The following is a 24958-nucleotide window of genomic DNA, read 5'->3' on the forward strand; positions in this document are numbered from 1 at the left end:
GTGGCGGTGTTATGTCGACATTGACGGTAATTAAAAACATCGCTGGTTTCGGAAAAATGATATGGGCATTAACGGAGTCAATGACCGCATCCATAAAACATAGAAGATGCCGATGGGAATGACGTGGGTGTTGAGATCATCGATGTATGGAAGCGGGCACCGACAAAATCTGCAGTATGGTCACGGGCATCGACGGCATTGATTGGATCGACTCGGGCAACAATGACTCCCATGGCATTCATGTCACGGACATGAGCACCAATGGAATCGATGTTGACATGGATGCCATGCATGGAAAAGGCACTGGCATGGCTGCCATGCAGGGAGATGGCACTGGCATGGCCGCCATGCAGGGAAATGGCACTGGCATGGCCGCCAGGTAGGGAAATGGCACTGGCATGGCTGCCATGCAGGGAATTGGCATTGGCATCGATGCCATGCCTGGAAAACAGCCTGGCATCGATGGAAAACAGCCTGGCATCGATGCCATGCCTGGAAGCAGCCTGGCATCGATGGAAGACAGCCTGGCATTGATATCATGCCTGGAATCAGCCTGGCATCGATGGAACCAGCCTGGCATCGATGGAAAACAGCCTGGCATCGATGGAAAACAGCCCGGCACCGATGCCATGCCTGGAATCAGCCTGGCATCGATGGAACACAGCCTGGCACTGATGTCATGCCTGGAAAACAGCCTGGCATCAATGTAAACAGCCTGGCACCGATGCCATGCCAGGAAAACAGCCTGGCATCGATGGAAAACACCCTGGCACCGATGCCATGCCTGGAAACAGCCTGGCATCGATGGAAAACAGCCTGGCACCGATGCCATGCCTGGAAAACAGCCTGGCATCGATGGAAGACAGCCTGGCACCGATGCCACACCTGGAAAACAGCCTGGCATCGATGGAAAACAGCCTGGCACCGATACCATGCCTAAAAAACAGCCTGGCATCGATGAAAAACATCCTGGCACCGATGCCATGCCTGAAAAACAGCCTGGCATCGATGGAAAATAGCCTGGTATCGATGGAAAATCTGACATCCAAAATAGAAGGATGGCATCGATAGAACTGACCCCCAACAGCGATGGAGTGCCCCGGGTAGCGGTGGCATTGACCCGATTATGGATGGAAGCGACGAGACAAGTGTTCGTCGATGGCATCCATTCTGGCAACTCTAGCACTGATAAAGCTAAGGAAATAAATCAGTGCCATGTATAAACATAGATGGCACTGATAGAATGATGTAGGGAGGATGGCATCAGGGTACCGCAGGGGGAGGGGTACCTGTGGCATCTGAAACCGCAGGATGGCCTGAAGGGGGTACCGACGGTAGCGATGGGGTATTACTGCGCGAAGGTACTGAGGAAAGTAAAGGACCTGAATCTACAGAGGCCCTGGCGGCACCGGTAACCGTGGAAGTCCCTGTCCCACTAGCGCTAATAGCCAAGCAGAGTGACACACAGGGACACTGCAGGCTATGTGTGACTAACTGAAAAATAGGGAGAGGGAAGGCCGCAGTCGGTTGGGAGCCAGAAAGGTGACAGGAACCGATCGAAAAAATATGGCATAGTACTCACCGAACGTCGAATTAAACCAACGCGGAGGGAGACCCGTGCAGGGAAAGGTGTTTCTGAAGTAAAAATGTAAATCTTTTATGAGGAAAAAAGTGTTAGAATTTCTCACAGAGCTCCAACTGCTATGCTTACAGCAGAGCGGAAAAAAGAAGACTGAAGGGAGACCCCTGTGGACGCAGGGATCATAGCATGCTGAGCATGCTCAGTGCATTCAGTGTGCCAGTGTCAGTCAAAGCTTTTAGAAACTTTGACAGAAAGTTTTCCATCATAGGGCTCCATTACCGATGTCACCCATATGTGAGGACTAGCATCCTGCTTGTCCTGGGATAAAACCGTTTTGAAAAACAAAAGGTATGTGAGCCTTATATTTATAGCACTGTATTACTGTACATAGCCAAAGGGCACTTTTTCCTGTTTATCATTAGTTATAAAAAGTAAAGATGTAATGTATGGCTAAGAACTCTAGAAGCAAAATATATGTATAAAGGATTACATGAAATTTATGATTTTGTACAAAGTCTAGTCCAGTTGACTTGTGAGGTGCATGCTATGTAAATGAAAATGACAAACACCTTCTGGGTACATCTGAGTTGCCCACCCTGTAACAGGGAGAATAAATCAGCCATATAAATAGGGTGACATCATCCAACAGCACAGAGACTGAAAAGCGCTCTCTGAGCTCAGAAAGACAGAAGATATTTCTGAACATGCATGGATCTTTCTGCACAGCTTGCCCAAGTCTCAGTCATTATTGCAAGCTATTCAACTCTAATGGGGAAGTGGGTAGAATTGTGTGGGTAATATATCTGTTTACAGGAAAGCAACTAAGGGGGTCATTTATCAAAATGTGATAAGGCGTTTTCGCATGCATTAAGGGCTTATCGCATGCGAAAAGCCCCATTAACGCATGCGATCGCACCATATCGTATGGTGCGATGCAAATTCAGAAAATAGGAGAAGTGGACTGGGTTAGCCTGTTTGTGAAGAGATATCACACCGATTTTAACTACACCTCTTTGGATTGTGTTAGGCTGTGCGATAGCTGCCGTGACGTAAGGTTTTATTGCCATTTGTGAAGTCTCCCATAAGTTGTATTTCAGGTGAATTGACGGGGGGGGGGGGAGAGAGAGAGAGAGAGAGAGAGAGAGAGAGAGAGAGAGAGAGAGAGAGAGAGAGACTGGCCATAATATCATGGCCCATAGGTAGGTATTTGTATCCCTATGGTAGGCCCACCTAGTAACTCGAGGTGGGGTTTAGGTAAGAGTGTAGGGGGTTAGGGGCCACTTTGACATTCTACGTGACACCTACGAACAGAACAGTGGTCTCTTGTGAAGATTTGCTGGCCTTTGGAGTGAGGAAACTCACTCCAAGATGAGATTTGGGCAATGTTCTCTCAACCTAGCTTGATGTTACGAGAGAACCTTGCCCAAATCTCATCTTGGAGTGAGCTCCCCTAGTGCCCATGCCAATTATAGAGACACCTTTCGAGAGGGTCGCTATGGACTTGGTAGGCCCCTTAGAGAGGTCTAGCCGCAGAAACAAATATATCCTGTTCATTCTCGACTAAGCAACTGGACCACCAGTAATCACTTCCCCGGCTGCTTACCTTGCTGGAGCCTGCAATGAAAAACATGGGTAAGCTTTGCCTCCAATGGTCTTTTTTTTTTTTTCTTCAAAGAAACGAGCAGAGGAATGGGAGCCTCTCTGCTAAAAGACCTGAGGCAGGCGCGAAAAGGGGGAGTGACTGGACCACCAGTATCACCCCTTTAAGCCAGGCAAGTGGTCACCAGGAAGAGGGGTCCCAGGCTGAATACTCAAGGGGAAAATCCCCCCCTGGGACCCTGTAAGAGCTGTGAGACAGAGCTGTCTCACATAGACAAGAAATTTGATTTCCTTCAAATTCTTTTTTTTTTTTTTTTTTTTACATATAGAAATTAATCAATACTTGCTTGATCCTGGAAACAATCAGAAGGAGAAAGAAAGAAATCACCATAGTGTGGAAAATATAGAAAGCTAGGGAACCGCAGGTTCAACTGCCTGCCTCTGCTGGGAGACAGAGAAATACTGAAGGGACGCAGGGTGAGCACTGTCCTGATATAGGATACCTTTTCAGTTTTTCTCTGTCTCCCTCTGCTGGACAGGAGGCTCAACCCACTGTCTGGACTGATCCAGGTATGTACAAGGAACCACTGCTATTATTAGCAACAGTAGCATGGGATAGACTTAGTTTTGGGGTACTTGCCAGGTTCTTATGGCCTGGATTGGCCACTATTGGAAACAGGATGCCGGGCTTGATGGACCCTTGGTCTGACCCAGTATGGCATGTTCTTATTGGCGCATATCAAACGGTTACCCCTCCAATCTTCTCCCTTCTGTTTCTTTTCCTTTCTTGTGTCCCCTTGGAATGCCTATTCTGTTTCCAAAGAAGCTTGCCTATATTCATGACCCCTCTCTCTTATACGCTCTCTCCTTGCCTTGACTGAGACCTGCTTTCCCCTGAAGATGCTGTTTCAATTGCTGCTCTCTGTCATGGAGGTTATCTTTTCTCCCACACCTGTAGGTTTCAACCCTTTCTTCCATCTCAGTCCCACTTCCTTTGAAGCTCAGTCCAACCCACCTATTCACTCCTTTACTCTCCGAGTAGTTATTTATTTATTTATTTATTTATTTATTTTTATGTACTGACATTTGATCCGAGATATCACATCAGTTTACAGCAATTAGAACAGATAAGGCATATGCATCTTATTTCTTACAGAGTAACTTAGTAGACAGTATAAAACGGTATTATAGAAACATATAGAAACATAGAAATGACGGCAGAAGAAGACCGAATGGCCCATCCAGTCTGCCCAGCAAGCCTCACACATTTTTTCTCTCATACTTATCTGTTTCTCTTAGCTCTTTGTTCTATTCCCCTTCCACCCCCACCATTAATGTAGAGAGCAGTGATGGAGCTGCATCCAAGTGAAATATCTAGCTTGATTAGTTAGGGGTAGTAGGGGTAGTAACCGCCGCGATAAGCAAGCTACACCCATGCTTATTTGTTTTACCTAGCCTATGTTGTACAGCCCTTGTTGGTTGTTTTTCTTCTCCCCTGCCGTTGAAGCAGGGAGCTATGCTGGATATGCGTGAAGTATCAGTTTTTTTCTCCCCTGCCGTTGAAGCAGAGAGCCATGCTGGATATGCATTGAAAGTGAAGTATCAGGCACATTTGGTTTGGGGTAGTAACCGCCGTAACAAGCCAGCTACTCCTCGCTTTGTGATTGCGAATCCTTTTTTTCTTCACCCCTGTCGTTGAAGCTATGCAGGATATGCGTGAAGTATCAGTTTTTTTCTCCCCTGCCGTTGAAGCAGAGAGCCATGCTGGATATGCATTGAAAGTGAAGTATCAGGCACATTTGGTTTGGGGTAGTAACTGCCGTAACAAGCCAGCTACTCCCCGCTTTGTGAGTGCGAACCCTTTTTCTTCTCCCCTGCCGTTGAAGCAGGGAGCTATGCTGGATATGCGTGAAGTATCAGTTTTTTTCTCCCCTGCCGTTGAAGCAGAGAGCCATGCTGGATATGCATTGAAAGTGAAGTATCAGGCACATTTGGTTTGGGGTAGTAACCGCTGTAACAAGCCAGCTACTCCTCGCTTTGTGATTGCGAATCCTTTTTTTCTTCACCCCTGTCGTTGAAGCTATGCAGGATATGCGTGAAGTATCAGTTTTTTCTCCCCTGCCGTTGAAGCAGAGAGCCATGCTGGATATGCATTGAAAGTGAAGTATCAGGCACATTTGGTTTGGGGTAGTAACCGCCGTAACAAGCCAGCTACTCCCCGCTTTGTGAGTGCGAACCCTTTTTCTTCTCCCTTGCCATTGAAGCAGAGAGCTCTGCTGGATGTGTGAAGTATCAGTTATTCTTCTCCCCTGTCGTTGAAGCAGAGAGCTATGCTGTATATGCATTGAAAGTGAAGTATCAGGCATATTTGGTTTGGGGTAGTAACCGCCGTAACAAGCCAGCTACTCCCCTCTTTGTGAGTGCAAATCCTTTTTTCCATTTCCTCTTGCTGTTGAAGCTTAGAGCGATGTTGGAGTCACAGTAAGCATGTGTATGTTTATTGAATAATTAATTACCTTTATGTAATTATGCAGAATAACTTAGTAACGGTATAAACAGTTTACAGCAAATTAGAACGAATAAGGCATATGCTTCTTATTTCTTACAGAGAAACTTAGTTGTCATTTATCGACCCCCTGATAAATCACCCTCCTTCTTTCTCACCAACTGATTTTTGGCTTTCCATCTTCTTTGACCCATCTTCCCCTTGGTGACTTTAACCTCCATATTGATGACCTGATTCTTTTGCCGCAAAACTTTATTCCTTAACCTAATTTCATCTCCAACTCTGTTCTATTACCCCTACTCAGAAGCATAGCCATTGCCTTGACCTAGTCCTATCCTCCAACTGTTGTTGCTCAAACTTCTCATTCTCAGTTCTTCCTGTCTCAGACAATCATCTGGTAACTTTCACACAAAACCAAGAATGGGCAAACTATGACCCACAGACCAAATCAGGCCCATCATTGACTTCTATCCAGCCCTCTAAACTTTTAAAAATTAACATCAGTTGCGGCCTGATATGTTCACTGAGTGCAGATGTCATCAACAAAGGCTCATACTGTCCCCTTTGAATGACATGATGAATTGTGCTACACCGGGTCTTGTCATCTCTCCTTTCCTCCACTACATTGCCTGAGTCAACTGACGAAGCAGTTTCTTCTTACAGCATTATACTCTGCTTTACTCTGTCGCCCCTCCTCTTACCCATCCTGTAAGGTGCAACAAACTAGACTTGACTCACCCCTGGAATTTGCTTCCTATGTTCCGGTGCCCACTCTGCAGAATATCTCTGGCTGAAATCTTGTGCCCATGCAAACTTCATACATTTCAAATTCATGCTGATCTCTTTCCAGTCTACTACTGCACTTGCAGAGCAAGACTACTAAGTCCATCTGACAAACTCTCTTGCATCCAACCTACCCCATCTCTTTCCCACATAATTGCCTCCTCAAACTTTCCTTTGTTTATCTCCCCCCCCTCCCTTTCATTCTCTGCCAGGCTATTGCCAAGTACTTCAAAAGATTCACAAAATGAATCCTGAGTTCTCAACCAAGTCACCTATACCTCCTTCTCCCCCACTTCTTTCCTCTACTCTTTCCCTGCCCCTCCATCACTCTCCTCCTTTTCTGAAGCCACAGTGGGGGGCGGGGACTGCCCATTTTCTCTACTCCTCCAAACTACTACTAAGTCCACTAACACCATTCCCACTCAGTTCCTCAGCTCTTATCTCCACTGCAGTTATCCCTTCCATCTGTCAAATCCTCAATCTGTTACTTTCCACTGCTACTGTTCCTGTTGCCTTCAAACATGCTGTGATTACATCACTCTTAAAAAAAAAAAAAAACCCTCACTGGATCCTACTTGTTCTAACTATTGTCTCATCCCCATCCTCCCTTTTGCTTTCAAACTATTTAAAAATGTTGTTCACCACCGATGTCTTGAATTTCTTTCATCTCATGCCATTCTTGATCCTCTCCAATCTGGTCATTGCCCTCTACATTCCACAGAAACAGCCCTTGACAAAGTCTCCAATGACCATGGCTAAAACCAGAAAGCGGCCTTTATACATTCCATATGTTCCATTACATCTGCTGTTTTTGACACTGTTGATCACCATAGTGATACTTTGTTCTCATTTGGATTTCAGGACTCCGTCCTGTCTTGGTTCTCTTCTTACCTCTCCCATTGCACTTTTAATGTTTCCTCTGATCGATCCTCCTCTACTGCTATCCCACCATCAATTGGTGTGCCTCAAGGTTCTGTCCTGTGCTCTCTTCTATTCTCTCTGTACACTAATTCCCTCAGTGATCTAATTTCCTTTCCTGACTTTCAATACCATCTTTATGATGATTCCGAAATGTATCTCTCCACATCAAAAATTTTGTCAAGAATCCAGTCCCATACCTCAGCCTCCTTGTTGACATTGCTGCCAGGACGTCCCACTGCTATCTTAAACTCAACATGGCAGTCAGAGCTCCTTATCTTTCCCCCCTGCCTCCTTTCTCTATTTCTGCTTATAACACTATAATCCTCCTAGTCCCCTCAGCTCATAAGAACATAAGAAATTGCCATGCTGGGTCAGACCAAGGGTCCATCAAGCCCAGCATCCTGTTTCCAACAGAGGCCAAAACCAGGCCACAAGAACCTGGCAATTACCCAAACACTAAGAAGAACCCATGCTACTGATGCAATTAATAGCAGTGGCTATTCCCTAAGTATAATTGATTAATAGCCATTAATCTTGGCATCATCTTTGGCATCATCTTTGACTCCTTTCTCTCCCCTTCTCTACAGTCAAATTGTTAAAATGTGCCGTTTCTTTCTCTATATCACCATCAAAATTAATCTCTTCCTTTCTAAACATCTATCTCAGAGCCATCTCTCTCCACTACAATCTATACAAAATTCAGCAGCATGATTGATCTTTCGCCAACATCACTACATCCATATCATCCCTCTTCTCAAGTCACTATATTGGCTCGATATCCATTCCCACATACAATTCACACTTCTCTTACTCACCTACAAGAGACTTCACTCTGTAGCTCCTCACTATCTCTCCTCTCTTACCTCCCTCTATACCTCTCTTCATGCACTCTGCTCATCAAGCAAGTCACTCCTATTTGTTCCCTTCTCCTCTTCCGCCAATTTTCGACTGTGCTTTCCACCTGGCTGCATCATATTCTTGGAAAAGACTTCCTGAGCTAGTGCATCATGCTCTCTCTCTTACCTTATTTAAATTATATCTAAAAACCCATTTTTTGAGGCTGCTTTTAAATCTAAACCGCTGCTTGTCCATCTTACAGCCTCATTTAATTTTTAACCATTGTTTTAATAAATGAAATTTCCAAAGTCTCTTTTGACCTGTACATTCGTCTTGATTGTAAGCTCTACTGAGAAGGGACAGTGCTGCCTATGTTAAGTAGCACTAAAGAAGTGTAGTAGTAGCTTATTTTAACTTGATCAACCTTATTTAAAAAAGGACTTTTTCTATGTGCTTGTGGGAAAAAAAATTCTTTATTGGAATAGGCTTTATGTTCCTTATTTTACCTCTGTTAGATCTCATTTACCCTTTATCAAAATTTGACACCCTATTATTCAACAAAATCTGATAAAATAATAGAAGCAATTATTTTTAGTTTTTTTGTTTTTTTTATTTTTCATACCTTTGCAATTTTCCCTTCCCCTACTAATTTTTTAAATCTTTTCTTACCCATCATACGATTGTTCAAATAGTTTTCCAGACTGAATTATATCTGCTTGATTTCTGACATGTTTACATTTTGATGTAAAAATCCAGGGATCTGCAGAAAAGGTACTTTTGGACTGGGAAAATGACGGGATCTGCCAAAATACAGAATGTATTCAATATTACATGATTTGGTCTACATTATGTAAATATTAACAAGTTATTTTTTAGTTTCATATTTCATGATTTAATTCTATCCCATTCGCTTTTTAAGGTGGGTTCTATAATATATCTACAACACCTTTGTTTTCTGCTTTTTAAATAGTATTTTTCCATGAATCATTTAAACCAACTTTAGGACTTATGCATTAAAACACAAGCTAAACATTTTTGTATGCATTCTAAATATCTCTTAAAGAGTAATGCACTCATTTTTTGTGCTCCCACTAATGAGCTGTCTCTATGTGTGTGTACAAAAAAAAAAGTGCAAGCTAATCCAAAAAGTGGAACATGTATGAGCTGCATTTTGAAATCTCCCATTCTATCCAACCCAAAGTAAGAGGACTGGTTAGCATAAGGGATTTCATTCCACCCTTCATCCACTCCCAACACTAGGAACAACTGAGTCTTGGTATTCTAGACACTCTCTCCCCATTACCCTCAACACCAAGAAAAAGGGGTGTGGCCAGGTCATTCACCATCAGCCTCCCCCTCCCCCAGAAACACACCAAAAATAAAAGGGGCTTGTGTAGCTCCTCCTCTCTGGACACTTACACGAAAGTGCCCTCAATGATCTCTTCTACCAAGATCAAGGGACTTCCATGCCTTAATACCTTGCCAGGTGCCCCCTCCCCACCTACCCCTTTCTGACAATGCCTAAAAGAAGACAGCATTCCACGTAATACACCAAAACCAAAAAAAGTCACAAAGAGGTGACACTACTAAATCATACAAAAATCTCACACCTTCCAATTTAACAATTTTTTTAATTTTTAAAGCAAAATTTACTATATTTTAATAATCACTTTAATGAAATTTTTTTTCTGAAAAATGTGCTTTTATTCTAGAGACGACATGAATCAGCACAGCCTGAGAAGAGTAACATCCCCTGATGAAAGACTTTTCTGAAATGTCGCCTCGTTGGGAGGGCAGTAAGAATTTTTGTTATAATTGTTTTATGCCATGTTTTTAAAAATAGGGACTGTCCACTATTAATCAAGTTGACTTAGGGAATGGCCTCTGCTATTACTGGCATCAGTAGCATGGGATTTTCTTAGTGTTTGGGTATTTGACAGGTTCTTGTGGAAAAATAGTGGAAACTATTCTCAAGATCAAAATCGTAGAGCATATAGAAAGACATAGTTTAATGGAACACAGTCAACATGGATTTACCCAAGGGAAGTCTTGCCTAACAAATCTGCTTCATTTTTTTTGAAGGGGTTAATAAACATGGAGTTCCTCAGGGTTCAGCACACTCAGCAACACTGTTTAATATCTATATGTTACCCCTATGCCACCTCCTGGCAGGACTTGGTATCACACACTACATATACGCAGACGACATTCAACTAATTTTACTCATAGACGAAGCAATTGATAAAACGCTAAACCTAGGAATGATGTACCTTGATTTAATCAAACAATTACTATGTCAAATAGAGCTAGTAATAAATATCGAAAAAACGGAGTTTATACACCTAGAACGGAAAAACATGGAACTGATTCAAAAACCCCATCAAACTTAAAAATGATCAGAAAGTGGATCTAGCCGAGAAAGCTCGAAACCTACCGTGTTTCCCCGATAGTAAGACACCCCTGATAGTAAGACGTAGTGGGAATTTTAGGGGGGTCGGCTAATGTAAGACATCCCCCGAAAGTAAGACGTAGTGTTAAAAAAAAAATAAAAATTTTTAAATACCTGTCGGAGGGCCGCGTGGGTCCAGGCGGCCGGCGGCGGGAGCCGGGTGGTCGCGTGTTAAATCTAGGCCGCGGGCGGGTGGGCGCTTGTTCCGGGGGGGGGGGGGGGCGGGTGGACGCGCGTTAGTTCGAGACGGCCGGCGGGCGGCGGGTGGTCGCGTGTTACATCTAGGCCGGGTCGCACAGGCGCGCATTCATTCACTGCCGGTGGGGGCTGCCTCGGCAGCCCCCCCCGGCAGCCCCCACCGGCAGTGAATGAATGCGCGCACAGCGCCTGTGCGACCCCTGCGATTCGGCGCTGGGGGCTGCCGGTGGGGGCTGCTTGACTGCCTTGAGCGCCGAAAGCAGCCCCCACCGGCAGCCCCCAGCGCCGAATCGCAGGGGTCGCACAGGCGCTGTGGGCCTGTGCGCGCATTCATTCACTGCCGGTGGGGGCTGCCGGGGGGAGCTGCCTCGGCAGCCCCCACCGGCAGTGAATGAATGCGCGCCTGTGCGACCCGGCCTAGATGTAACACGCGACCACCCGCCGCCCGCCTCGAACTAACGCGCGTCCACCCGCCCCCCCCCCCCCCCCCCCCCGGGAACAAGCGCCCACCCGCCCGCGGCCTAGATTTAACACGCGACCACCCGGCTCCCGCCGCCGGCCGCCTGGACCCACGCGGCCCTCCGACAGGTATTTAAAAAATTTTATTTTTTTTTTGAACACTACGTCTTACTTCGGGGGATGTCTTACAGGTTTTTTCCAATATAAGACATACCCTGAAAGTAAGACATAGTGGGACTTTTTGGGGTAAAAAGAAAGTAAGACGCTGTCTTACTTTCAGGGAAACACGGTAGGAGTAATACTTGACACGGAACTTAGCCTTAAACAACACATATCACTTAAAGTTAGAGAAGGCTACGCCAAACTTATGGTCCTCAGGAGGCTAAAACGCTACTAACCAAAAACACTTTAGGACAGTTCTTCAAGCACTGATTTTCACTAGTACAGACTACTGTAACACACTATTTCTAGGATTACCGTACTCGACAATAAGACCACTACAAGTCCTACAGAACTCTGCTGCCAGAATACTCACTGGTAAGAGCAAAAGAGATCACATCACTCAAACACTGGCCAAGCTATACTGGTTACCAATAGAGCAGAGAGTGCAATATAAAACATTATGCATAATACACAAACTAATCAATGAAGAAAAAGCCGACTGGTTAAACACAGCGCTTCACTTACATGTACCCCAGAGAAATCTGAGATCAGCCAATAAAGCTCTACTAACCATCCCCTCGGTAAAGACAGCAAATCTAACACAAGTTAGAGAGCGAGCATTATCCTTGGCTGGTCCAACATTATGGAACACATTGCCACTAGAAACACGATTACAGAGTGATCCAAAACTCTTCAAAAAAAGCTTAAAAACATGGCTATTCAGAAAAGCATTTTATAATGAGAACGGAGAATAAGAAACACAGAACAAGGTTATCGAGATGCGTAGTCGCACATTCTATTCTTTTCTTTTTATCTTTTTATATACTCAAATGATAATGTTAGAGAACTTCAGTTTAAGCACATTCTTGTATGATTTCCCTATTAATCATATAAATGGACTAGATCCATGTCACCTAACTTATAACTTATATTATATAAGCATGTACCGACACTGTAATGGCACTTTCATAGATACATTTTTTTAACCAAACTAAATATATGTGCCTCTATGTAAACAGTTGTGATGGTACATTACTAAACGACGGTATAGAAAAGATTTTAAATAAATAAATAAATGTAGTGTATTTGAATTTTCAGAAGGCATTTGACAAAGTTCCTCATGAGAGGCTTCTAAGAAAACTAAAAAGTCATGGGATAGGAGGCGATGTCCTTTCGTGGATTACAATCTGGTTAAAAGACAGGAAACAGAGAGTAGGATTAAATGGACAATTTTCTCAGTGGAAAAGGGTAAACAGTGGAGTGCCTCAGGGATCTGTACTTGGACCAGTGCTTTTCAATATATATATAAATGATCTGGAAAGGAATACGACAAGTGAGGTTATCAAATTTGCGGATGAGTAGTTAAACCACAAGCGGATTGTGATACATTACAGGAGGACCTTGCAAGACTGGAAGATTGGGCATCCAAACGGCAGATGAAATTTAATGTGGACAAGTGCAAGGTGTTGCATATAGGGAAAAATAACCCTTGCTGTAGTTACACGATGTTAGGTTCCATATTAGGAGCTACCACCCAGAAAAAATATCTAGGCATCATAGTGGATAATACTTTAAAATCGTCGGCTCAGTGTACTGCAGCAGTCAAAAAAGCAAACAATGTGAGGAATTATTAGGAAGGGAATGGTTAATAAAACGGAAAATGTCATAATACCTTATATTGCTCCATGGTGAGACCGCACCTTGAATACTGTGTACAATTCCAGTCGCCGCATCTCAAAAAAGATATAGTTGCGATGGAGAAGGTACAGAGAAGGGCAACCAAAATGATAAAGGGGATGGAACAGCTCCCCTATGAGGAAAGGCTGAAGAGATTAGGGCTATTCAGCTTGGAGAAGAGATGGCTGAAGGGTATATGATAGAGGTCTTTAAGATCATGAGAGGTCTTGAATGAGTAGATATGAATCGGTTATTTACACTTTCGAATAATAGAAGGACTAGGGAGCATTCCATGAAGTTAGCAAGTAACACATTTAAGACTAATCGGAGAAAATTCTTTTTCACTCTACGTACAATAAAGCTCTGGAATTTGTTGCCAGAGGATGTGGTTAGTGAAGTTAGTGTAGCTGGTTTCAAAAAAGGTTCAGATAAGTTCTTGGAGGAGAAGTCCATTAACGGCTATTTATCAAGTTTACTTAGGGAATAGCCACTGCTATTAATTGCATCAGTAGCATGGAATCTTCTTAGTGTTTGGTTAATTGCCAGGTTCTTGTGGCCTGGTTTGGCCTCTGTTGGAAACAGGATGCTGGGCTTGATGGACCCTTGGTCTGACCCAGCATGGCAATTTCTTATGTTCTTATGCTCTGTTGGAAACAGGATGCTGGGCTTGATAGCCATGGTATGAACCAGCATGGCAATTTTTATGTTCAAAGCAGGGATACAAAAAAACATTTATAGACAAGAATATTTTTTAATAGTGAATTGCATGTGCACATTTTTTAAGTGCTTTATAAAAATTGTTTCAAAAAAATTCTTTTTTGGAAGGAGGTTGGTGGTAAATGATTATAAAATATGCTATGACATGGATTACAGCATGATAACTGTTGTGCTGGAGATAGACCCTTAGCCTGGTGCAGGATTGGTACAGCCCTCTGGTTGGACCCAAAGAGCGCCTGCCACCAGGAGGCGGAGCACACAAGGAGATAGAGGCTAGCTGGAGCTTCACCAATAACAGTTCGGGGTTTCCGCAGGTTGAGCTCTTGGGTACCTGGACCGCCTGGACTTAGGTGGGCCTCCGGTGGTCTCCCGGAGAGGAATCGGAGAGGTGTGCCCACCACGAGCAAGGGTGTGCAGCTGATGCAGAGTGAGTGGACTAGACCGTAACCAGAAGCTCCGGAGACCTTAGAAAGGCAACAATTCAGAGAGGTCCTCCGGATGAGACAGGCAGCGCCTGCAGGTCCAGCCACGTGGAAGCCATGGTTGTTATCCAAGTGCATAGGCCCAACGCTCACTGGGGGCCAGAAGAGAGTGTCCGAGTGAAGCACAAGGGTCAAAGCCAGAATACCAGTCCAAGAGGTCAGCCAAAGCGAGGGTCAATACCAGAGTCAGTCCGTGCGTATTCGTGGCAAGCGAAGGTCGGTTCCAGGCAGCAGGCAGAAGAATGGTCAGGCAGGCAGTGGTCAGTTCCAGGCGGCAGGCAGAAGAATGGTCAGGCAGACAGTGGTCAGTTCCAGGCGACAGGCAGAAGAATGGTCAGGCAGGTAGAGGTCAGTACCAAGAAGTCAGTCCGGATAGGTACTACCTGTGAAGGACACGGGAGCAGGAGATGCTGTAACACAAAGGCAAACTCACTACACCAACGGTGTCGACCCGATTGCCAAGGCAAGGATCAGGGGTTTGAGCCCCACCTTATATATGGAAGGCTGATGACATCATCGGAGCGCGTTTCCTGGGTTTCCCGCGCTGGGCCCTTTAAGTATAGTGAGGTCAGTCGTGCACGCGCCTAGGGGTGGGGCCAAGCCGGCCGAGGACGCGGAGCCCCAACGGGAGATGCCGAGGGAGACTGCAGCAAGCGACGGGGACAGCGGGGGTTAGCAGCAGCAGGTAAGCCTGCACTAGTGGATGGTAATGCCAGGTAAGCAGGCCCGGTCACGGCACCCACGCGGCCAGGACGCTCAACAATAACAGAATAAACTATATATGAAACCAACAACTTATTCAATAAAAATATTTTAAGAACATTTTTTTCAGAAAAATAATTTCATAAAAGTGATTATTAAAATTAAGTATATAGTAAACTTGGCACAATTATTTAAAAAAAAAAAAAAGGGTTAAATTGGAAGTTGTGAGTGTTTTTTAATGATAATAGAAGATAGTAGCAGGAGAAAGCACAAAACTCCTTCTGCCTCACTGCTACCAGGATCCAAAATAGTGTTGGGCCAAGCTCTTGTGGTCTTTTGCCTTGTACACGTGAATTTTGATATATGGGGGTGACCATATATCTCTATTTCAAGGATGAAAAGGCAAGGCAATCTTGGTTTTACCCCCATACTGGTTCTGGTATTTTCAATGAGAAAAAATTTCTCACTGCTAGATGTCCAATGATCAAAAGTGTGGTTTAATATTAGAGCAAAAATAAGATGGGTCACACAATCAGTATCCTCAACTTCAAGTGTATCAACTTTGTTATGATGGGTGTTACAATTTTCAGAAAATAAGAATGCTTAGACATTAAATAATAAAGTACCTTATGGAGAAGCAGAGTGCCACGCAAGACACTAGCAAACTCCCTTTCAAATTATTTTACTGATAACACAGCATTATACAGAATTTCAGTTGTATATTTCCAACCCCTAAACTAGGTTATAAAATTGTCAAAATTTCTATGATTGGCTATTCTAAACAAATAATCTGAATGGCTATATAGTAATTTGCTTTCATTCTCCAATTTAATTAATCCTCATCTTATAGATAAATGTTCCTTGGAATTTGCCAGCAAATTTGCCAGCAAGGAATTTTGCCCCCCCCCCCCCCCCCCAACCTCTAGACAACGTCATCTCTCCCCTAATAGAACTTTTTGTATCAACCATCAACCACAAAAAACCCACAATTATACTCGGAGATTTCAACCTCCACACTGACAAAGCACCCACATCACACTCCACGGAAACCCTACTAGATGCACTTACAGCCCTCAATTTCACACAACACATTCACTACCCAACACACAAAGCTGGCCACACACTAGACCTGATATTTACTAATGATAAATTCCGATCAAACCCCACTATATCAAACATACCAGTACCATGGTCCGACCATCATCTCATAAAATACCAAATGCTAGTGGAAGCTCGCAACAAACCAGAAATAAACACCCCATACTCCATCAAATTCAGACCTGCATTCTCCCTAGAACCCCTACAACAAAAACTCGGAAAGCAGCTAAAGAACCTCGGCTTACCCAATATCAGTAACGCCACACACTCATGGCATAGAATAACCACAGAAGTTGCCAACAACATTAACCCAGAAAGAACCAGACTGATAAAGAATGAAAGGAAAACAGAGAACCCATGGTTCAACAAACATCTAAAAGACATCAAATCAACTCTAAGAAAAAAATAAAAAGAATGGCGCAGAAACAAATGTCCACTAACACTAGCCAGATACAGAACCTACTTGGCATACTACAAAAACACAATAACCAAAACTAAACGAGATTACTACAATAAGAAAATTCAAAATCCAAAAACCCTATTTAACATTGGAAAAATCCTCACCGTAGAAAACAACAACACAAACTCTAACACAAACAAAAACCTAAGCAATGATCTGGCAAATTTCTTTCAAAACAAAATCAGAAAAATCTCCGAGAACCTAATCAAAACCACAAACCAATACAGCCAGCCAACACTGACTCAATACCAAGGTCTTCCTTCGATCCCCCATCATCCACTGAAATTGAAAACCTCATCAGAAAAATAAACCCAGCACGTCATGAGCTTGATACAATTCCCACCAGTATGCTAAAAGAGATATCGCAATTCATCTCACCAACAATAACACCAATCATCAATAAATCCCTTGAAGATGCAGATCTGCTGGACTCTCTCAAAAAGGCAACAATCAAGCCCATCCTGAAAAAAATAAACCTCGACCCCAACGACCTAAATAACTACCGACCCATATCTAACTTACCCATACTTGCCAAACTAACAGAAAAGGTTGTACTGAAACAACTGGTCGAGCATCTGGAACTAAACAACATCCTGTATCCCACACAACATGGCTTCCGAAGAAAACATAGCACTGAAACTCTACTCATCAACCTAACAAACACTATTATAAAAGGGTTCAACAACAGCCAAAAATACATTCTCATCTTACTAGATCTATCCGCAGCATTTGACATCGTAGACCATAAAATCCTAATTCAACGACTAACTGAAATAGGCATAACAGGAAATGCACTAGCATGGTTCTCCTCTTTCCTTCGAAACAGATCATTCCAGGTAGACATTAACAATTCCCTCTCAGAATCATTTCCCCTTGAAACCGGAGTGCCACAGGGATCCGCTCTATCTGCCAACCTGTTCGACATCTACATCCTACCGTTATGCCAACTACTATCAAATCTCGGCATCACCTATTACATGTACGCGGACAACATCCAATTTATTGTCCCTGTAACAAGCACAATAGAGAATGCCCTCAACCTTTCAGCCACATATCTTACCAACATAAAAAATACCTTAAATCAAATGAAACTCTGCCTGAACATAGACAAGATTGAATACATTCTACTCGAAAGAAAAAGCTCAACAAACCCCCCCAACAACATAATTCTAACCGAGAACACAATGATCAACTTCGAGAAAGCGTAAAAGACCTGCATATATGGCTCGACCCTGAACTGAACTTCAAGAAACACATCGCCTTGAAAGCCAAAGAGAGCTTCTATAAACTCGCAACACTTAAACGACTAAAACCACTCCTAAACCCTGCAGAATTCAGAACAATACTGCAATCCCTAATTTTCTCATGCTTTGACTACTGCAACTCACTACTCTTAGGACTTCCCAAAACAACCACACGTCCTCTCCAAATCCTTCAGAACGCCAGAGCCAGAATTTTCACAGGACACAAAAGATCAGAACACATCACCCCATTACTAAAAGACCTGCACTGGCTACCCATCCATAAACGTATTAAACAGCAAATGTTGCTTACCTGTAACAGGTATTCTCACAGGGCAGCAGGATGTTAGTCCTCACATATGGGTGATATCACAGGATGAAGCCCAATCACGGAAAACATCTATCTACCATTGCACTAACCCTGCAACCAGCAGAGGTCCCCCTTCAGTCTTATTTGAAAGCTACAGGCAGTGCCGAAAAATAAAATAACAAAACGTTACAAACCCAACACCGCGGGGCGGCAGGCGGGTTTTGTGAGGACTAATATCCTGCTGTCCTGTGAGAACACCTGTTACAGGTAAGCAACATTTGCTTTCTCAGGACAAGCAGGATGCTAGTCCTCACATATGGGTGAGTACTGAGCTGAGGATGTCCGAACATGCACCAAATGTACCCAAAAGGCGTGCAACAGGCACAACAACTGGGGTGGAATTTGGTAGAGGGCATCCTGAACCCCACCGGGCAGGCGGAAGGATGTTGGTATGTCACGTTGTAAATAAGTTACAAAGGACAGATTGGCCGAAGATGGAATCTTGTCTTCCGGCTTTGTCCAAGCAATAGTGGGCTGCAAAGGTGTGGAGAGAACTCCATGTAGCAGCCCTGCAAATGTCAGGAAGTGGCACCGATCGTAGGTGTGCTACTGAAGTCGCCATGGCTCTCACAGAGTGTGCTTTAACACGGTCTTGGAATGGAATGCCCGCTTGCTGGTAGCAGAAGGATATGCAGTCCGCCAACCAGGAGGAGAGAGTCTGTTTACCCACAGGCTTCCCTAACTTATTAGGATGGAAAGAGACGAACAATTGAGTGCTTTCCCTGTGGGCATCTGTACAGTCTAGGTAAAAAGCTAGAGCCCGTTTACAGTCAAGGGTATGCAGATCCTGTTCTCCTGGGTTGGCATGGGGCCTGGGAAAAAAGATAGGTAGTATGATAGATTGATTGAGATGAAAATCCGAAACTACCTTAGGTAAGAATTTCGGGTGAGTGCGGAGTACCGCCCGGTCCTGCAGACGTTTAGGGTAAGGCAGATAGGCAACTAGAGCCTGCAATTCACTAACTCTGCGAGCTGAAGTGATTGCCAAAAGGAAAATCACTTTCCTTGTGAGATATCGAAGTTCACAAGAGTGAAGAGGCTCGAATGGTGGTTTCATGAGCCGACCCAAAACCAGATTAAGGTCCCAAGAAGGGGCCGGAGGACATAGTGGAGGCTTGATATGGAGCAAGCCCTTCAAAAAGCGTGTTACAGGGGGTTGTACTGATATAGGGACATCCCGACACCTTTATGGAAGGCGGCTCCACACTGACATGCATTCTGATGGAAGAGGTTTTTAGACCTGACTCTGATAAGTACCAGAGATAGTCTAACAACTTGGTAACTGGACAGGTAAAGGGGTCAAGGGACTGAGAAGAGCACCATGACTTAAACCTGTTCCATTTGTAAGAGTAAGCTTTTCTCGTGGAAGGCTTCTGTGAAGCAATCAAGACATGGGAAACTGGTTCAGAAAGATTAAGTGGTTGAAGGATTAACCTTTCAACATCAATGACGTCAGGGACAAGGCTTGAAGATTGGGATGGTGTAGGCTCCCGTCGTTCTGAGTGATCAGAAGCGGATCCTTTCCCAAGGGAATGTGCCTGCGGATGGAGAGATCCTGAAGTATTGGAAACCACACTTGGCGCAACCAGTGAGGTGCTATCAGGATCATGGTTCCCTTTTTCTGATGTAACTTCACAAGAGTCTTCGAGAAAAGAGGAAGTGGAGGGAATGCATAGAGCAGACCGGTTGCCCATGAGAGGGAGAATGCGTCTCTGGGTTGAGAGAGTTAGCTGCGAAAGAGAGAGCAGTAGTTCTCCACTTTGCAGTTTTGTGGGGATGCAAAGAGGTCTATCCGAGGATATCCCCATTTTTGAAAGATGGGGTTCGCTACAGAGGGATTGAGAGACCACTCGTGCGGTTGAAAGATGCGACTCAGCTTGTCTGCCAACACATTGTCCACTCCTGGTAACCAGGTAGCCCTGAGATACATCGAACAGGAGAGAGCTTCCGCCCAAATCTGCGCAGATTCCTGACACAGAAGGAAGGAGCCTGTGCCTCCCTGCTTATTGATGTACCACATTGCCACCTGGTTGTCCGTCTGAATCAGGATGACTTGATTTGAGAGGCGATCCTGAAAAGCCCTGAGAGCATATCTGATTGCTCGAAGTTCCAGGAAATTTATTTGGTGTTTGGCTTCCTCTGGAGACCAAGGTCCTTGTGTCTGCAGATCGGCCACGTGGGCTCCCCAACCGAGGTTGGAAGCATCGATGGTGAGAGTGATTTGAGGATTTGGAACCTGGAAGGGCAATCCCTGGAGGATATTGGTCTGATTTTCCCACCAGGCGAGAGACAGACGGAGTGAGTCGGTGACGTGGACAACAGTTGACAGAGTCTGAATAGCTTGAGTCCATTGAGACCTCAGAGTCCATTGCATGAGTCTCATGGCCAAGCGGTCCATTGGAGTGACATGGACTGAGGACGCCATGTGCCCCAGGAGGACGAGAAATTGGAGTGCAGTCGCAGAGTGCTGAGACTGCAGCTGGTGAGCAAGAGATACAAGAGTCAGTGCTCGTTGTTGAGGTAGGAAAGCCTTTGCCTGTAAGGTGTCCAAGTCTGCCCCAATGAACGACAAGGTTTAAGATGGGACTAAGTAGGATTTGTCGTAATTGACGAGAAATCCTAACGAAATTAGCATGTGTAAAGTTAGATTGAGGGACGAAAGAGCAATTTGCTGAGTGGGAGCCCTGATTTACCAGTCGTCCAGATAGGGGTAGACATGAACACCTTGTGTCCTGAGGAAGGCTGCGACGACTACGAGGCATTTTGTAAAGACTCATATTGCAGACGTTAGGCCGAATGGAAGCACTCGGTATTGATAGTGCTTGGGGCCTACTAGGAACCTCAGGTACTTGCAATGAGCTGGACTTATCGCAATGTGGGTGTATGCGTCCTGGAGGTCCAGAGAGTAGAGCCAGTCTCCTCTTTGTAGAAGAGGTAGAAGCGATCCCAAGGTGACCATCTTGAACTTTTCTCGTTGGAGGTACTTATTGAGGGCCCATAGGTCCAGAATAGGACGGATGCCTCCCAAATTTTTGGGGATTAGGAAGTACCGGGAACAGAATCCTAGGCCTTGCTGAGAGTATGGTACAGGTTCTATTGCTCTTGACTGGAGGAGGGAAACCTCTTGATCCAGAAGAATGGAGTGTTCGGATGTTCTCCACGTCTGTAGAGGTGGGGAGTCCAGTGGCAGGGCGAGAAAGTTGAGATGGTAACCCTGAGCAATGATTGCCAATACCGATTGGTCGGATGTGATTGAATGCCACATGTTGTGGAAGTGGCACAATCGATCTCCCACTGGGATGTGCGACAGAGGAATCTGGCTGCTGCTCTCTAAGTGGAAGTCAAAAACCGGAAGCAGGTCCTGGTTGAGGAGCTGCCTGTGGTTTTTGTTTACGGGCTTGACGAGACTGCGGTTTTTGATAAGGTCTCATGGCACGGGATCTGGTTGGTGGCAGGTAAGACTTCTTCGGGCGGAAGAAAGACTTCTTAGAGTACTTTCTAAAGGACTGTTTTGAGGAGAAGTCGGAAGGCATCAAAGAGAGCTGTCTTAACGTCTCATGATGATCCTTTAATTCTGCCACTGTCCGTTGAATCTGTTCACCAAACAGATTATCTCCTACACAAGGCAGGTCGGATAACCGGTCTTGTACTTTTGGGCGTAGGTCAGAAGACTTGAGCCAGGCCCACCGTCTCGCCGAAATAGCAGCTGCAGACACTCTGGTAGAGGTGTCAAAAATGTCATAAGATGTTCTAATCTCATGCTTGACTTCCTCAAAACCCTTGTTTACTAGGGTTTGTAATTGTTCTTGAAATTGCTGAGGCAGGGACTCTGAGAAATCCTGTATCTGCTTGAAAATGACCCTGTTATATTGGGTGATATAAAGCTGATAGGCGGCAATTCGGGAGAGGAGCATGGCTCCTTGGAATACTAGGCGACCAATGTTATCTAGGAACTTCTGTTTCTTTCGAGGAAGAACAGACGAGTGAGGCTTTGATCTTTTTGCCCTCTTTTGTGCAGACTCTACCACAACCGAGTGGTGATCAAGCTGTGACTTTTGAAAACCTGGGGCTGACCGTACCAAATAGGTAGTATCAGCTTTCCTGTGTACTGGAGCAATTGATCCAGGATGTTCCCAGTTCTTCTTGAGGAGATCGAGAAGGACCTGATGAATGGGAATAGAGGTGATTACCTTAGGGGCATCCAGGAATTGGAGCACCTCCATCTGGTGCCTATCATCCTGTTCCGCCTGTAATTGGAAGGGAACCAATTCAGACATTTCCTTCTCAAAATTTATAAAGGAAAGGTCCTCTGGGGGAGAACGCTTTCTACTCTCAGTAGGTGAAGGTGGTGAAGTAAATCATCGGTGTCTGTTGAGGTATCATCACCCCAGATATCATAAGATTCTGCACCCGCCCCTCTAGGAACTAGAGGGGGACAGGGTGGTTGGATACCTGAAGGATCCGGTCTAGGCTCCGAAGGAATCGGAGGAATTATCGAAGGCACAGATGATGGCATCGAAGGCACCGGTGCAAGCATCGAAGGCATCGATGGATGATTTGGTGGCGCCCGACGTGTCTGCGTTCCAGATAGACGGTCCTGCCGTGGAGAAGGCTCGTTCCCTGAAGGTGAGGTGGTGTGTTGCTTTGGATTGGGGGACATGTAACGATCCTCTGTAGACTTCTCTGATGGGTCTGAATGAGGAGTGTCGTTTGAGCGGGATTTGAAGGCTAAGAGGGGCTTGGGAATGGATGGTTTTATGGATGATGGTAATGGACTTATGGAGGATTCTGAAATGAATTGGTAACCAGTGCAGATTTTTGAGAATAGGAGAAATGTGATCTCTTCTTCTGCTGTTTGTCAAAATTCTAGCTACCGAGTTTTGGAGCATCTGAAGAGGTTTAATGGAGGAGGAAGGGAGACCTAGCAAGATAGAGTTGCAGTAATCTATCTTGGAGAAGATCACTGCTTGGAGAACTGTTCTGAAGTCCTGGAAGTGGAGGAGTGGTTTGACTCTTTTTAGTACTTGCAATTTGTAGAAGCCGTCCTTGGTTGTGTGGTTAATGAATGATTTTAAATTCAGTCTGTTGTCAATTAAAACTCCAAGGTCTCTTGCTTGGGTGACAAAGATATTAGATGGTGCGCTTTGTGTGATATTGCTGTTTTCCGGGGAGATGAGGAGGAGTTCTGTTTTAGCTGCATTTAGTATCAGGTTTAGAGAGAAGAAGGTTAATCTCTCGTCGACAAGTTTCCCAGTGCTCAAGTGTTTTAGTAATGGATTCTTTGATGGGGATCAGTATTTGCACGTCGTCTGCGTAAAGGTAGTGTTTTAGTTTGAGATTAGTTAGCAGCTAGCAGAGTGGAAGGAGGTATATGTTGAAAAGGGTAGGGGAGAGGGAGGAGCCTTGTGGAACTCCCAGTGATGAGTCGTAGCGGAGGGATTCTTTGCTATTAATTTTGACCTTGTAACCTCTGTTGCTAAGGAAAGATTTGAACCATGAAAAAGCCATTCCTGATATTCCGATGTCTGCCAGACGGTTCAGGAGGATGGAATGGTTGACGGTGTCAAAGGCCGCAGACAGGTCGAGGAGAATTAGTATAAAGAATTGGCCTTTGTCCAGGCCCATGATGAGGTGATCAGTCAGCGAAATGAGAAGGGTTTCGGTATTTAATGCCTTGCGGAACCCGTATTGGGTGGGATGCAGTATTTTATGATCTTCTAAGTAATCGGAAAGTTGAGAGCTGACTAATTTTTCCATTATCTTGGCCACAAAAGGAAGATTGGAAATGGGGCGGAAATTGTTGGGATCTTTAGGGTCAAGATTCGGTTTCTTTAGGAGAGGTTTCAGAGATGTCAGTTTTAGAGCGTCTGGGAAGATACCCTGAGATAAGGAACAGTTTATGATATCAGCCAAGGTTTTGGAAATGGTGTCGGGTATTAGCAGTAGCAGTTTTGTAGGGATATGGTCGAGAGGATGGGAAGAGGGTTTCATTTTCTTTACTAGAGATTGGATCTCTGAAGCTGTGGTGGGTTCAAACGTTTCAAGGGAGATGTTCTTGTTAGGGAGATGGTAGGAGCTGATAGTCGAGGAGGGGTTGGGGGGTAACAGAGTTAAGAGATTGGAGATTTTGTTATGAAAGTACAGTGCTAGTTCGTCAGCTTTGGATTGTGCTAGGTCGTTAGGGATCATAGGGGCGTTAGCTTGAGTTAGCTCAGCTACGTAGGAAAATAATGCTTTAGAGTCGAAAATAAGGTCGTGAATCTTGTGAGCGTAGAAATCCCTTTTTGCCCTTAGGGTGGAGTTCTTGTAGTGGTGGAGAGTGAGTTTGTATGAAGATAGTGTGCTGGAGCATGGGGTTTTGCGCCAATTGCTTTCTTTCCGTCTGAGGTTTTGCTTGAGTTGACGGAGTTCGTTAGTGAACCACGGTTGTTTTTTTGAGGAGTTGGGGTTGGGTTTTTTTGTTGCTAGAGGACATAATTTGTTTGCTACTGTCTCTGTAATGTTGCTCCAAGATAGAAGGGCTGAGTTGGGGTCTGACAGGTCAATGTGTGGAAGTTCATTAGCCAAATGGTTGCTGAGGACTTCTGAGGAACAGTTTCTTCTGTAAAGGAACGATGATTGAATGGGGTGGGTGGCACGGGTTTGTGTCATGGAGAAGGTGGCGGAGATTAATGAGTGATCCGACCAGGGGACCTGAGTACATTCCGGGGGGGAT

The 24958-nt window shown here is 44.7% G+C and overlaps 1 protein-coding gene across 2 annotated transcripts in view; it reads right to left on the bottom strand.

Annotated features, from left to right (window-relative positions):
- Positions 1-24958, bottom strand: part of C9H12orf40 (chromosome 9 C12orf40 homolog) — a 272504-nt gene that overhangs the window by 66663 nt on the left and 180883 nt on the right. For both annotated transcript variants that reach the window (XM_029617064.1, XM_029617065.1), the window contains exon 7: positions 8898-9028. In XM_029617064.1, coding sequence (XP_029472924.1) covers positions 8898-9028 — 131 coding nt within the window. The remainder of the gene's footprint in view (positions 1-8897; positions 9029-24958) is intronic.

The sequence above is a fragment of the Rhinatrema bivittatum genome, chromosome 9, assembly GCF_901001135.1.
Source record: "Rhinatrema bivittatum chromosome 9, aRhiBiv1.1, whole genome shotgun sequence".
In the NCBI taxonomy this organism is placed as follows: Eukaryota; Metazoa; Chordata; class Amphibia; order Gymnophiona; family Rhinatrematidae; genus Rhinatrema; species Rhinatrema bivittatum.